Source organism: Triplophysa dalaica, chromosome 14, assembly GCF_015846415.1.
Source record: "Triplophysa dalaica isolate WHDGS20190420 chromosome 14, ASM1584641v1, whole genome shotgun sequence".
NCBI classification, from domain to species: domain Eukaryota; kingdom Metazoa; phylum Chordata; class Actinopteri; order Cypriniformes; family Nemacheilidae; genus Triplophysa; species Triplophysa dalaica.
The window spans coordinates 1,816,970-1,833,919 of NC_079555.1; the positions used below are offsets into that span (position 1 = coordinate 1,816,970).

The 16,950-nt window shown below is 37.7% G+C and overlaps 1 protein-coding gene across 3 annotated transcripts in view; it reads right to left on the reverse strand.

Moving 5' to 3' along the window:
- Positions 1-2,997: 2,997 nt before the first annotated feature.
- Positions 2,998-16,950, reverse strand: part of fam168a (family with sequence similarity 168 member A) — a 35,389-nt gene continuing 21,436 nt past the window's right edge. For 2 of the 3 annotated variants that reach the window (XM_056765859.1, XM_056765861.1), the window contains 5 exons: positions 10,783-10,908; positions 7,484-7,626; positions 7,204-7,378; positions 6,996-7,126; positions 2,998-6,907 (listed from right to left, as the gene is read on the reverse strand). In XM_056765859.1, the coding sequence (XP_056621837.1) occupies positions 7,014-7,126; positions 7,204-7,378; positions 7,484-7,626; positions 10,783-10,908 (557 nt within the window). In that variant the 3' untranslated portion in view covers positions 2,998-6,907; positions 6,996-7,013. The remainder of the gene's footprint in view (positions 6,908-6,995; positions 7,127-7,203; positions 7,379-7,483; positions 7,627-10,782; positions 10,909-16,950) is intronic. The other variant, XM_056765860.1, reaches the window with a different exon arrangement.

A 16,950-nucleotide genomic window follows, 5' to 3' on the forward strand; every position in this document is an offset into this window, starting at 1 on the left:
AAATTGTGAATTCATGAGCAGTGGGTAGGTCTTCTTGAAATGAGTCCAAAATGTAAAAGTACAATGCAGTTTATTGATCATTGATCATTTAAATTCAGTTTCTGTTTCTAGGGAATGCTATTATGGTAAACTTGACATGTCTTTTGTTCATCTTGGCCACTTGCCTGGTTTTCTGTGAAGTGCAACAAATAATTTACTGTAACAATACATTTTGAACCATTTCCCAACAGCAACAGTATACCTGAAAGAGAAATTAAATTAATATTTTGTTTCTAGTTTCTTGATTTGTCAACATGTCTTGACTATAAAAAACGTGTTATTTTACTCTTTTAATGCAAGTCTGACAAGTGATGGTCTGATCACATGCTGGAATATTTTGTTTTACACAAATAAGCCAAGGCAAGGCAAGTTTATTTATATAGCACATTTCATACACAAGGGCAATTCAAAGTGCTTCACATAAAATGATTGACAGAAAGAATGAAGACATGTCTTTAAAATGGAAATGATTTGAGAACACAAATACTTAAGATTTTAAGAAACAATAAAACGGCAATAAAATTGATTAAAAATGCGAGTGTATGTATAAAAAGAATAAGAGCAAAATAAAAATAAATTAGAAATAGAAGTTGATGTAAACCAGCACAGCACAATAACATCCAAATACCTGACCTGAATACATTTTACTCATACAATATTTGAGGTCAGGAAATGTGCATATCGCAATGATTTTTCCGCATGCACAATCAACTTTATTTGCTTATTTAAGTAAATGCGATTAAAACGCAGATGCTTTTATCTTAAGTCAAGTAATTTGGGTTGATGATAAAAATGGAGCTGCTGGCATCTTTGCCATGTTGTCACCAGTCAAAAAAAAGATTAAAACAATTGCTAGACATGCACATACCATTTACAAAGTTGACAGATTGGTCCAAAAACTCACTGCTTTATTCGTCTAGACACAGAGTATTACACTCATGACTTAAAAAACTTTAAAGCCTGTTTAGAACAGTGTTGTTCCGGGCTCATTTTCCTTTATTAGATTTTTGGCCGTTTATCTGGCAGGGGAAACGGGATTGGGGGCTGTTATAGGAAAATAATTGCCTCCACACACCACAGCTCAACAGGTCAGGACACGTAAACCAATTGATCATTTTCCAGCCAGGTTGAGTTAGATCCAGAGGTTCAGGTTCTTCTTGACAGACGTAATCCAGTGCCAGGTTTAGATCTGACAGACTTTCCTTCTGCAGCACATCGAGATTCAATCTATGACATGACTATAGACCAGCACCAAGAGAGGTCAGTGTCGTGGGGTCTTAGGGTCAAACAAAACCTCAGGTTAAAAGATGAGCACTTGGATGCCTTTTGGCAAATATAGCACAAGCCCTTGAGTTGACCAATAGAAGTACAGGATTCTTGAACGCAAACCGATCGCTATGACCCCGGGATGTCCCCTTATGTAATGTTACACTCCCAAAACAGCTGTCATACGGCTCATGACTGACCACACACTTGACATATTTAATCTTCATGTAATTCTCCCCCAAAATACTAAAATAACTATAAAAGTAAATACATGTGCAGATATATGTTTTATGATTTAACTGGTCAAGATTATTTCTGTCCTTGTGCTCGTTGTTTTTCCCATCTTAGTCTAATTGAAAGAGACCCTGTAATATTCTTCACATAAATGAATGCTAATGAATGGAGTCAAATTGAATTGTGGGACGTGCAGCCGGTAGTTCTGGTTTATTATAGCAGGAAACGGACACAGGACCGATTCTCCATTACCTCCCACACAAAAACACTCAGAAATGAAAACTAATGTGGTTTCTTGGGTAGATTTAATAGTGAAAATATTGCACAACAAACAGAAAGTGGCATTTTTATTAAGAAGTTCCTCTTGTTTTTTTAAACCATGCCTTGTGTTAAGAGCATCAGTGAACCTTGTTCTCTTTTGGGGAAGTAAGAAACAGTGTAAGTCACATGTCGATGGCATCTAGTAAATGAGAAGCATGTCACAATTCAGGAAACACAAACCTGCTGACACCTGTCAGTGTGAGCATCCACGCTACTGAACAACTCAAATATATGATGCTATTCTGTCAAGTGCATGTACATTTAATTTGAGTTGGTCACACGCTTCTCTGCAATACTGCGGCCAAAGTTTTTATATGACATCTTAGCAATAGAGTTTTGCGATTTCCTTGTTTAGGGCCTCGTCTCTTCTCATGTGATAAAATAATCTGATGTGGAGATTCGTCTGGCCAGCTGTGTAAAGTCATCTTCCCCATTGAACTTCAGCAGTGTTTTAAGACAAACAATTTTGGAAGCTTTTAACAGTGTAAAATAGACTTTACATAAGACCTAAGACTGTTAAGATTTAAACAGAAACTTGAAAATCCTTTCATCATTTACTCACCATCAAGCTATTCCAAACCTTTCGGGTGGAGCTTCCCTTTAATCTCGAAATATTCCACCCATTGTCGAGCATTTTATATTTACTGCAAAAAGTATCTTGTTAATTAGAAACTTTGAATAATTTGAGTCTGTTGATTCACTTGTTTTACCCATCATGCATTGCAGGATGCATAACTGTTACAGGGGTTTGTGCATTAAGGGGATAGTACACTTAAAATATACGATTACTCCCATTCGTGTCATTCTAAACCTGTAGGACATCCTTTCTTCTACAGCATACAGCATATATTGTGAAGAAAGTTGGTAACCAAACTACATTGACTTCTATTATTTGAGACATTTCTCATAATATCTTCTTCGTTCCACTAAAGTAAAAGTAATCAGAGTAAATAAGTGACGTTAGAGTCTGTATTTCAAACTATCCCTTTAAGCCAAATGAACTTGTCTGAGCTGACAGTGTAGTGCAATGAAATGAACATCAATGTCTGAGATGTTTGACCTTTTGAGCAAATACCAATTCAACCGACCTGACGGAATCTTCATCACTGTACGTAACATGACGTGTCAAAGACGAACAACATTTTTGGAAAGATTTTAATAGTTATTGAATGTTCTACATCTTACAGTAAATATTATACAATTACAAACTTGGCTTAATTATGTCACAGAGATCACTAACTGACCTTCCAAAACAAAAACAAAACAATAAAAAACCCATTATAATAAAAACAGAATTACACTTCATTTCACAAGTCTAATGTGGGTCTCCTTGCTAAAATGATTGAAAGACACGGCCTGGACCGCGCTGGCGCTCTGACCCGCATGAGATCTCACCGGTGCCAGAACAGTGATGTAGTGCCTGACACGTCGTGTGGGCCGAGACATCTTTCACTCTCACTGAAGGGAGATAAATTCTGGAAGACTTTCCCCTTTTTGCTTAACATTTAGAATGCAAACAACAAGTCTTGCACGGGTGAAACGTAAAACAAAGTCACCCTAAACAACAGTGTTCTCATATCATGGATAATGATGTGGGGGTTTTAGCAAGAGAAACCAGTGCCTCAATGACTGTGGAAACATCTTGACACACTGGTGACGTGACTGAGATCGCCGGAGCTAATGATGAAATGAATTTATCGGATGAACCCCTTGAGATGCACCATCTCGTGTTCAAGGGGTCCGGGAACATAGGTGTCTCAAAGAAAAACCCGCTGCATGCGTCACGGGCGCTAGTAAACAATCGTTTGATCGATGCCCTGAAATGAAACAACAGAACAGTGCATGGGTTCACAAAATCAACGAGATCTAAAACAATCAAGAAACCAAATGCTCACACCGACGCAAGAGCGAATCTCAACTCTCGGGCTCACATTAGACAGATCAATCTATTTCAGAAAGGACAAACATCTAAAGCCCCCCCAAAAAAATAATGACTGATAAGCATGATATTGGAAAAAGAACAGCCGTGTTCACTCAAAAATGAAAGTTTTTTTCATCATTTACTTGCCCTCACAACGCCACAAATCTGATGTTCGACTTCCAGTGCCAAATTATTGTGTGGCAACAGAGGACGGGCGTTTATACCTCTTCAAAGAAAGAAAGAGTTGGAATGCTACGAGGGCGAGCGAATGATGTTTGACTGAAGTATGCGATGATGATGATCCTGCGTTGTGCATTCCGGTAGCTGCAACGAAACTCGTTTTCAGAAAAAGCTCAAAGAAAACCTTAAATCTCAGACGGCTGACCTCCGCTGATCCCATTTCAACAGAACGAGGAAGAGAAAGACAGAATGTGGAAATGAATGAAGAGGAAACCCTTTGAAGACTTGTGCTCTGAAATGCCTCTCAACCACATGAACTGTATTTTTCACTCCACTCCAGATCAACTATGAAGATCTCCTATTTTAAGAAAAAATTAACATCAATCATTAATTAAAACTTTAAATAACACTTACGTAAAAAGCGCCTAAATTACAGTTTGGATGGTGAATTCCTTTCGTCCTGAACGAATCATCTGTGATATCTCTAAGCTTTGAGTTTAGAGGTCTCAGGTTTGTGTTTCGGACCGGTGAATGTTTACTTATGTCGGCTATCGTGATCAGTTGCATCCATCGCTCACGAGGTTGCCCCCCCCCAAAAAACCTAGAAAATACATCTCACTGCTTGCTGTAATACTGTTTAGAGACTAAAGGGAAAGTCATTTTTGGATTTTAATCCTTTTATCAACCAATCAACTTGGAACTTTGTGAAAAAAAACCTGGCGTTTAATTCCAACTAGCGCAGGCCAAAAATATTCATCATTCTCAAAGGCCAATAAATGATTAGAAGTTCCTAATGTGGAAAAGTTACAGCAATATTTTGCTATGAATCTCACGAAACAGTTCAAGAGCACACCAAAGTCACATTTCACCCCAAAATCAAGAAGACAAAATAGATTTTGCTTAAAAGATGACGTTTTGTTTTAAAACCAGTCACGAGAATTCTACCCCAGCTACTGTAACGCAAGAATTATTAAAAAATATTACAAAATGTATTTTTACTTCATGGTTCTATTTATCGACTTACAAAAGCATTACAATACAGTATTTTTTTACTGTAACGAAGTAAAGAATGACGTCTATAAATTTAAACATCCAGCTGCATCAATGTAGTAGAAATGTAAAGTTGGAAATGAGTTTTCTTTTGATTTTGGGCTCAAACGTGACTTCGGGGTGCGATTCACAATTCTCCTTTTACCTACAACGAAACATCGAAGGGAATGTGTGATTGACGTGTTATTCGAAGCAATCCGTAAGCTGCGATTGGATACGATGCAACCATGCTTAGCGAGGGCACAGTTTCCATCCCATGACACGATACTGCATTCAAACGCATGACACATGCATTACTAGACTTCATTACTTTCACATAAGACCAGAGGATCGCTTCTCCCCACCTTGCGCTTTACTATATCGAAATAGTGGTTCATTAGCCAACGAAAACGACAACAAAAGAGAGATACTGTTTTTTCTTTGTACTGACAATAAGATTACTTCCAGAGACATACCAAGACTAATGGTTTCTAGAGTAAATGCTTGTGTTTCTTAATTACATCATTAAATATGAGAGTGTACCGTATAATTGGTTATTAAGTTACGTCTATTTGTCAATGTGCAATGCATCAGTATAACATCTCATAGAATACATGATATGTCACTTCTGAATACACCATTCATGGATACAGGCGAGGCCTCGGATAGGAACTCAAAATTCTCTCTGTTCTGCTCTAAAATGCTGTAAATTACAATTTAAAAAGCCGCTCGAGCAGGCCGTTCTCATTATTGCATTGATCAGCTCCGCTTCTACGCTTAAAATCTGTGCAACTAAAGGCTTACAGACCCAAGAATTCACAGAGGGATTCGATTCCACCCACCCTAGACCCGGAGCAGACCGTAGGTTCCTGTTTTTTTTTTAACCGCTCCTCTTATTTATTTTTTTGCTTTTAGTGCTATCTACGTCGTGTTAAAATCCCTTTGAATCCTGGATGCAATCCTTACGGTCAAGTCAAGAGTAGTGTCCATCCTATCCGGCCTCAAAGTTGGCACATGTCGATCGGTTTTCGACACCACCGTGATGGCATCGCACCCGGAGGCTCCAGCTAAGTGCCACCGATTCATTTTTCCCCCCAATATTCCACCGTGACGCCGCTTTCCCTGCGAGAGCACCCGTGCGCACATTTATATAGATCGAATATACACGTTATAGTTCAGAAGCTTTCGCTATCCTGACACATAAGCTAAGAAAGTAACCGGCTCACTCAAACGTTCTCTATTTAGTGAATAACTAAGATTACTGTATGCACTCGATATCCTAATGAAGGTTAAACCACGTTTGCACAGGCCTACTAATGATATAATTCCTTACAAATCTACAGGAACAGCTACAAGCTGGAAGACACCCTTGTTTTCAATGACCAAAATCAGGGAGATCTGACCAAATTAAATGTCCTTAAAAAATCAAAAGGACGTTCCGTGGGGGAACGGGGGAAGGCCGAAATCAAAGAACGCTGTAAATAAACAGAAAGAAAAAAAAACCTGTGCTAATATCTAAAGGTTATAAAATTTGGCAGCATAATCGAGTGAATGATCCGAGTGGTGCTGATATTGCGTCGGTACATTCCTACACACCGGCGGTTACACGGAACACAAAAAATAGGAAACGCTCGAAGAGGCGTGATTGGTCGAAATCATTCTGGAGCTCTTACAGAAGTGACTGTGGAACACTGAAAATGAAGAGAAAAAAAACCTAATGCAAGAACGTCATCCCAAGAAAATAAGAACTTAAATAAAAGATAAAAAAGCAGCTTTTACAAAAACACATAAGAATGCATAAAGTGACCCTTGCACTTTTTTCTCTTTTGTTCTTGCAAACAGACGTGGCGCCTCACTGTTGAGCACAGAGCGCCGATGTAAGACTTTAGTAGTTGCATACAATGTTTGACTCCAGATCTGCCGAGAGAGAGAGAAAGAAAGATGAGAATTTAGTGACTTTAAACTGGGGGGGCGGAGCAGAAGTGTCACGTGGGAGGGGACTCACATGATTGGCAGGTGGGCTCTACCAGTGAGGTGGCACATAGCTGTACCCGGGTGTCCCTTGGGGTCGGTACGTTGGCACGGTGACGGGGTGTGCTCCAATTTGAGTGTGTTGAGGGGTGGTCAGCAAGGTCCCTGAATCGAACGAAAAACATTAATACGCTTTCTATTATTTGGACTTTTTTTAAGGCACAAACAGTTTCTGCACATACCAGCGGACATGGCCATCGTCGTCCCAGCCACCATGCCCATGGCCATCCCGTTTGAGCGCTGATTGGGAACGGGAGTCTGGTAGATGGCGGAGGGGATGCTGTTGGGCTGAACCACGGTGGTGTGGTGGATGACATGAGGCTGGGCCGCATACACCGGCTGTGTGTAGTAAGCACCCTAAAGAGAACACATGACTTGAAGTGTGCGCATAAAGGCCAGAAGAGTGAATGAGGAAAGTCACCAGTGTTGCTTTTACTTGTTTGAGTTAGGATGGAGTCTTACCTGAGCATAGAGGTTCTGCTGGGGGTAGGCACTTCTAATGGGGTACATGGCCGTTTGGTAAGGGTTAGGGGACGGGGAGTAGGGAGGGGGGGCTCCATTGCTCTGAGTAGGTGGCACTTTATAAGGCGTTCCTGCAGTATATCCTGAGAGAAACAGAAAGAGAGAGAAGAAAGGCATTAGGTACTAAAAGATTTTTTTTATTTCTTAATTTTTCTGTTACTGTGTATTTGTGTATATGCTGTACTGTAGAGTATGGTGGCCGCTAGGTGTCACTGCATTCCATGGAAGAAAACACGTGCAAATAGAGTATACACCAGTTAATTTAAGAAGCATCTTTATTAGTTTGGCAATACATGCCCTGCAATACTCGCAACACAAACAAATACAGAAAAGTGATGCCAAAGTGTTTCAGGGGGACTAAAAAACTGATGCACCATGGCTGGGACGCGCGTCATTCCACTGTGGCCATATCCGTTGGTGGAGTTATCAACAAATAACTTATATCAGGTTCAATTTATTTGTTGTTGATCATGTTAAATGTACTTAATAATTGATTAAACAATATGAAACTTTTCCTCCTTTATGTTATAGTGACATTTGTGAAAGCATGTCGGGCAGCTAACAGTACGTTTCATAGTATAGTTTTGCTTAATTCTTCAAATCGGGCTATGGAAACGTATGCAGGAATGCCCTGCAACGTCATCATAGAAAGGCAACGGCAGGGTTGCGCAGATTATGATATAACATAAATAAAAATGTACGTGTTTTACTTTTAAATTTAAAGCATATATAATGGGATGGGCATTAAAAAAACATATTCTAATGTTTAAATTAAGTTAATAAAATATTCTTTCACAATTTATAGACTATTCATAACGCCCTAATGTTATATCCTGGAAATATATCTACTTTGGAAACGCGCATCAAACATATCAAACAGACTGTACAAAAAACCGTACAAAACAATGTACATTGACAGTCTGTGGTATATGGTTATCGTGTGTATTTTGTTTTAATGTACTTGATAAGAGAATAAGCATAAAGGTCTTGTTTACTTAAAGTCTGTTCCTCAATTGGTTACAGTAGATTAATACTGACAGCAAAGAAGGCGCACTGCTCCTCATCCTCGTTTTTATCATTTAAAATGTTGATGATAAAAAAAACAGGCTTCATTAAATTAGCATTAAGTTGGTGTATCTTTAACTAACGAACATGAATTTAAAGATCAACCGCTATTAAGTTATAGTAATATCTTTTTTAATATTAGGTTGATATTTTTATACCGTATTTATTATGTAAACGAATTCTGTGGCTCCCCAATTTTTTTTTATCATTTAGATGTGAGCAGAGTATTATACAAACCAGCCTGTGTAAACTTAAAATATTTAAATTAACTTGTGTTTAGAGTGAACAAAGACAGGAACTTGGCTACAAATTATAATTTTTATATGTATTATAAATTAATTAAAGATGAAGCGAAAAAATGTTAAATAAAAAAGAGCATTCATGTCTTCTAAAGCGAACGCTGAAGTAATAGCGTTTTTAAACTGTCAAATAAATATTGCAGATTGAATATTTGAATAGCCAGTGAACACCCCTATAATATACACGTAACACGTATATGTATATAATCAATAAAATCATAACTTTTGTTTATATTTGTATTTATGTGATTGCTGCAGGTTTGACTATTAACATATGTGAAGGTAAACCTAAAATAATAAAAAAGAATGTCTGACTCTTACAACTTTAACATTAGTTTGTATGATAGTGGCTAAATAAATGAATATTCACGCATGTATAAAGTCTTTTAATTCCATAATAAAATAAAATACAAATATAAGTGAATAATCATGCTACAAAAAAGTAAAATAACAGATTTATGTGAAACAAATCATAGTATTAAAGATGATATAAAATAATTAAATTAACTTTCACTATGTACAAAACGCATATGTAAACTCGTCCGTTGTTTTTCACACTTGTGATGCGGCGCAGTTAGTTGGTTATCCCTCTCCACTTTTCTTCACAATTTTTCCTCATTCCCTACACCGTTCACAGTGCCCTTCGAACTGACCATGTTTGCGCACTGTTTGTGATGCGAGAATTTGCAGTGCATTTCTGTGTTGCAAGTATTGTGGGGAATTTCTCGCCTCACTAATGAAGATACTTTCAGTTTTTTTCCCTTTCTATTTGCACTTGTTTTTTCCATTGCAGCGCGTGACACCTAGGGGCCACCGTAGTGAAGCACCTGAAACCTCAATATTCTGATTCCAATGCTCACATCATATTTAAAAACAATCATTCACACAGGTCTGTGTGCTGAGTGTCGCCACCTTCTGGTGAGCAACAGCAAAGCACCCACCCATTTGAGGCAGTCTGTAATTAAACTCAATTCCACAAAAGAGAGACGGAAAAAACAGCAGTTATGATCCAAAGCAGATATGAAATACAAACACACACCCATTCAGAATATAACACATCAAACACACATGCTCTCTCACTCTCTCTCTCTACCACACCCCATCTGTTTTATTGGCCAATGGTTTATTGGAGTATTGCTCACGACATGCAAATAAAGATACACAGGAATTTGTTTTGAGGGAGATAAGACCATTACTTGCAGTATACAATTTAAACACGCCGATAAAACTATACACGCTGAAGATCAGTTGCTACATGCAAAACAAACCACCAAAGAAGAAAAAGCTGATTCGCACTTAATTGGAAAGCATCCACCACCAAGAGTCTTTTACAGTACACTACCGCTCCACCCAAAACCTTACCAAACCTAACCATACGTTAACTATAATAACCATAAGTTTTGGTTTTATTTTTTAGCAAAACAACGAGTAACCACAAATTTACTACAATCTCATCACTACAACCACAGTTGAACCATGGCATAACATGGTTGCTGTACTTTTGCTATAGTAAAACCACAATTAGTTTTGTCGGCCTTAAACGTAAATTTCAGACTCCGGTATGCAATGCGAGATACACGCTCTGTTCCAAACTCGACAACATTTTAGGGGACACTCACAACATAAAGGCTCTCAAAAAAGGAGAGTCTGCTAAAAAGAAGGCAAGAATCCCAGAATGCACTGCAACAAACACGGACCGCATGCGCAATAATCTTAAACTTGGTTTGGGAACAGAGATTTCCGTGCAGAGCTTCACGATACAGATCAAGTCCATCACCTAAGTGTCTTTCAGTCTGTTTTGATGTGTAATGTGTGTTGTACAGAGCAGCAGGTGAACACACAGCAGTTACAGTAGAGTATAGTAATCATATTTACTGAATGCAGTAGATGATGCCTGGTACTGCCTGCTCTCTGAGCCAGCGTCCACAGCCAGGTCATAGGAGCTTTCTGCGGGCCCCGGGGCCGACGCCGTCTGGGGCCAGGCCTGCTTCACCAGCAGAACTGTCCCAAACAAACACAACAACACAAGAAGGGTTACACACATACTTAAGCTCTGCCACCACACATCAATCTCCAGAACCGCCCGAGAACCCAGCGCACACAATACACAGCCCTAAAATCCCTCGCGATACCTTCCTAGTTAACACGTGTCCTCTGTACAGAAACCAATAAAATAAAAAAATTGCGACTAAGGAAAAAACGTCAATCGATCTGGGGTGTTAAAAACACAACCCAGGTGTCATTAAAGGAAACAGGTTTATATAGAATACATTTAATATGTTGAACATTATATCTTGTAAGGCAATAAAACATCTTAAATCTGCTCGACGTATCACGCTACACAAACAAATGTTCGATTACAGACAATTTCTTATACAGTAGCTATCATTAATGTACAAAACTACAATGAAGCCATGTATATTATATTATTGTATGATCCTGCTTTCTATGCGGTTTTATCTAGTTTCTTCACAGTCTGTAGTAACACTTATTTTCTGTCAAGATGCTTTTCAACCATGCAAATTGTAAAAGGTACTGAAGAAATACAGCCGCGGAGACCATTTCACAGACCGTAAATCTGATTTTAAAATGTACAATTTCTTTAAAGATATGTGTAAAGATAAAACCATCGTTTTGGTTTCATTCTAACAATATTTATCCCAAAGTTGAAATCAAAATATCGTTTCTATTTGCATTTATTTTCAGAAAATGAAAGCTGGAGAAACAGGTGAAAATAACAGAAAAGAGGCTCCGTATTTTTTCAGACCTCAAATACTGCAAAGAAAACAAGTTCAGATTTACTTTTAAGCAATAAAACAGTCATATTTCTACACATATTTAGGAAAAACAAAATAGATTTGTATTACAGTTTTCATGCGTCTAATCATGCGGTCAGTCTTTCACATTCTTGTTGGATGACTTAATGTCACTCCTGATGTTTGGTTTTGTTGAAATTCAACAGACGCTGGACTGAAATGGCCAGAATACATCTAGAAATGCAGATTCTTATAATTTTTTCCAGGGCTGGAAAGTTCAATAGAATTTCTTTAGTCGCCTAAAATGTTATCAGGCTGAAACTGTACCAGAGGGGTTTGTGTGACAAACCAAATCTGATGCACCAAATAAGTCTAAAGCCAAATTATGTGTAAATGTTCTCCATTCGCTCTGACCTGCTAATTTAACAATGAAAGGAAACTATCTGAGGCTATGGCTTTTATTCTATACAGATTTCAGTAAGAAGAGAAATATTATAGTATAATAACTCCATTGTAAATACTTCAGCCATTTCACAAACGAACAAAGAGTAAGAGTGCTGGTGCAATGTCACATTACAGCCACCAGGAGGCGAATGAGAGATTCCAGAACACAAGAGCAACAAACAAAGAGAACGGCTGGAAAATCCGTGTATCATTCGTTCTTTTCATATTCAATTGAGATTCCAAAATCGGAAAATTAAAAAACGGTTTGTTATTTTGTTATTCGTTTATAAATGTGATACCAAAAAACAAATAACGGGTCATTTTTCGTACTTTTGATTTAATGCTCAGATCAAAAATAGGAAATGAAATAAAGGGGACACGACAGATTTTGATTTTGAGATTTAATTTGTTCGATTTGGGTAAACCGGAAGTTATCTTCGTGTGTATGTGTTGCACTTGGAAGTTTGCCGCATTTGCAAAAAGTTAAAAGAAGCCTGAAAATCCTCAATCTTGCAGTGATTGACTAAGTAATTGTTTTTGTAATTTCGTATCGACACCATGGCCGTACTGGAATCATATGCTGATTTAATTAAAGACTTATTTGAAACTGTCAGGACACATAAAGAGATGTCAACTACGCTGCAGAAGATGGGTATCCAGCGAAGTTCTGCTACAAAATGCTACAATAAAAATATCTGCTTTTTGGCTAGATGTTAGTCATGAATACTGGGTATAACTCCAATGTAGAACGTCTAACGCACCCTCAAAGAACTCGAGATATGGCACCCCAAATTGTCCAATAACCCAAAAATGCTACAGTAAAACTGTTTTCTTGCATGACGGTAGACATCAAGACAAGGTGTAACCTAGCTGTGGAACTTTTAACGCACCATCAAAGACATACTTGTACAAAAACACAGTTCTGTGTCAAAGTTTACTTAAATATATATACATGTAACTACATAGCAGTAATATAATGTGTGTATAATGCACTGGCTAAGACCAACAAGAGTATAATAAATTGTATAAGAACAATGGATCAGTAAAAAATTAGAATAAGCTTTATTTTCAAATTGTGCACACAAAGACAAGCAACGTGTTGTGGTTTCAGGAGCTCAGAATGAAAAAATACAGTATAGACAAACAAAGGAAATAGAAAAAATAAATATATAGAATAAAAACAGTTAATTATATATATGCAAAGTATAACAAAACGGTGTATACTATGTTTTTTTTACAAATATACACGTAAATTACTCATGCATAAACCGTACTGCATGTTCTGCACCAGAATATTGCACTTTCAAACATGTAGGTACTTTTGGATTCGATTAATATTCATGGTGGACATAGGCTGCCTAAAAAAACTGTTCGATCAAAGTAATATAGAGAATGTTAAGGGGAGTGGGTGATGGAGGTTCCACGTGAAGTTCACGGTCATCTCAAGGGGCATTCAGCAGGTCATGACTTAGACAGCGAGCAGCAGCCCATCCTCTGTGCACTCTCTCTCACACACGCACGCACGCAGGCAGGCACAGACACACGCCAACAGACACACACACACGCGCGCGCACACAGAAACACACACACAAAAAAGTTTTTATTTTAAAAACGTAAAAGAAGAGAAACGCGAGATGGTCCCTAAGAAGCTAAGCGTGAATAAGAAACTGCGAATAAGAAGCTGGATTCAGCCTCGTCTCATTTCAGAACTTCGCTGGATACCCATCTTCTGCAGCGTAGTTGACATCTCTTTATGTGTCCTGACAGTTTCAAATAAGTCTTTAATTAAATCAGCATATGATTCCAGTGCGGCCAGGGTGTCGATACGAAATTACAAAAAAAATTACTTAGTCAATCACTGCAAGATTGAGGGTTTTCAGGCTTCTTTTAACTGCAACACATACACACACGAAGATAACTTCCGGCTTACCCAAATCGAACAAATTCAATCTCAAAATCAAAATCTGTCGTGTCCCCTTTGTTTCATTTCCCATTTTTGATCTGAGCATTAAATCAAAAGTACGAAAAATGACCCGTTATTTGTTTTTTGGTATCACATTTATAAACGAATAACGAAATAACAAACCGTTTTTTAATTTTCAGATTTTGGAATCTCAATTGAATATGAAAAGAACGAATGATACACGGATTCTGGAATCACACCATCGTGTACACAATAAAAACACAGAGTGCTGCAAAAACAATCCGTGTATCATTCGTTCTTTTCATATTCAATTGAGATTCCAAAATCTGAAAATTAAAAAACGGTTTGTTATTTCGTTATTCGTTTATAAATGTGATACCAAAAAACAAATAACGGAACATTTTTCGTACTTTTGATTTAATGCTCAGATCAAAAATGGGAAATGAAACAAAGGGGACACGACAGATTTTGATTTTGAGATTGAATTTGTTCGATTTGGGTAAGCCGGAAGTTATCTTCGTGTGTGTATGTGTTGCAGTTAAAAGAAGCCTGAAAACCCTCAATCTTGCAGTGATTGACTAAGTATTTTTTTTTGTAATTTCGTATCGACACCCTGGCCGCACTGGAATCATATGCTGATTTAATTAAAGACTTATTTGAAACTGTCAGGACACATAAAGAGATGTCAACTACGCTGCAGAAGATGGGTATCCAGCGAAGTTCTGAAATGAGACGAGGCTGAATCCAGCTTCTTATTCGCAGTTTCTTATTCACGCTTAGCTTCTTAGGGACCATCTCGCGTTTCTCTTCTTTTACGTTTTTAAAATAAAAACTTTTTTGTGTGTGTGTTTCTGTGTGCGCGCGCGTGTGTGTGTGTCTGTTGGCGTGTGTCTGTGCCTGCCTGCGTGCGTGTGTGAGAGAGAGTGCACAGAGGATGGGCTGCTGCTCGCTGTCTAAGTCATGACCTGCTGAATGCCCCTTGAGATGACCGTGAACTTCACGTGGAACCTCCATCACCCACTCCCCTTAACATTCTCTATATTACTTTGATCGAACAGTTTTTTTAGGCAGCCTATGTCCACCATGAATATTAATCGAATCCAAAAGTACCTACATGTTTGAAAGTGCAATATTCTGGTGCAGAACATGCAGTACGGTTTATGCATGAGTAATTTACGTGTATATTTGTAAAAAAAACATAGTATACACCGTTTTGTTATACTTTGCATATATATAATTAACTGTTTTTATTCTATATATTTATTTTTTCTATTTCCTTTGTTTGTCTATACTGTATTTTTTCATTCTGAGCTCCTGAAACCACAACACGTTGCTTGTCTTTGTGTGCACAATTTGAAAATAAAGCTTATTCTAATTTTTTACTGATCCATTGTTCTTATACAATTTATTATACTCTTGTTGGTCTTAGCCAGTGCATTATACACACATTATATTACTGCTATGTAGTTACATGTATATATATTTAAGTAAACTTTGACACAGAACTGTGTTTTTGTACAAGTATGTCTTTGATGGTGCGTTAAAAGTTCCACAGCTAGGTTACACCTTGTCTTGATGTCTACCGTCATGCAAGAAAACAGTTTTACTGTAGCATTTTTGGGTTATTGGACAATTTGGGGTGCCATATCTCGAGTTCTTTGAGGGTGCGTTAGACGTTCTACATTGGAGTTATACCCAGTATTCATGACTAACATCTAGCCAAAAAGCAGATATTTTTATTGTAGCATTTTGTAGCAGAACTTCGCTGGATACCCATCTTCTGCAGCGTAGTTGACATCTCTTTATGTGTCTTGACAGTTTCAAATAAGTCTTTAATTAAATCAGCATATGATTCCAGTACGGCCATGGTGTCGATACGAAATTACAAAAACAATTACTTAGTCAATCACTGCAAGATTGAGGATTTTCAGGCTTCTTTTAACTTTTTGCAAATGCGGCAAACTTCCAAGTGCAACACATACACACGAAGATAACTTCCGGTTTACCCAAATCGAACAAATTAAATCTCAAAATCAAAATCTGTCGTGTCCCCTTTATTTCATTTCCTATTTTTGATCTGAGCATTAAATCAAAAGTACGAAAAATGACCCGTTATTTGTTTTTTGGTATCACATTTATAAACGAATAACGAAATAACAAACCGTTTTTTAATTTTCCGATTTTGGAATCTCAATTGAATATGAAAAGAACGAATGATACACGGATTAAAAACACATCACGCGTGACAATAGTGCAGTTTGCGTTCACACTCAATGATGTTATATGTGCACATATTCAACGTGATTCTGCTAAAAGACGCATTTTTTATATTAAGGAATAAGAAGAGATTCTTCTGCACGTTTTAAGTAATGTACTTAAAAAGCACGAGGTCTGTTTTAAAAAGCAACACACGCCAACAGAGAAATGACTACATCGTGTTCCTGACTGATAGAGATCATGTCCAGACAAGCCATCATCCAAATCCAGCTTAAAAAACAAAGCACAGACCAAAATGAACTCTTTGCCACGGCAAAACACAAACCTCATTCAACCTAGAAGACCTTTACAGCAAACAAATCCTTTTTAAAGATCACATCCAAACACGGACAAGATGAAACCATGCAACCATCTGTTCAGGGCCGAAGACGACAATGAGACCCATAAAGAGTCGGCGCAAACAAATTTCTGTTTCTGTAAAACACGTTCACATAAAGTTGTGTAGAAACAACACCCTTTTAACACAGAACAAGCTTGAAACTTCAAATGACTCCAAGCGTTCCTCTCAACACTATATTACACAGAAAAACACCTGAAAACAGCTTCTAAACGTCATCGTCGAGCGCATTTCACTTCATTATAAGAGCTTCTATGGTTCACATTTCTATCAAATCATTTCAATAAACAAAACTAGTCACCACA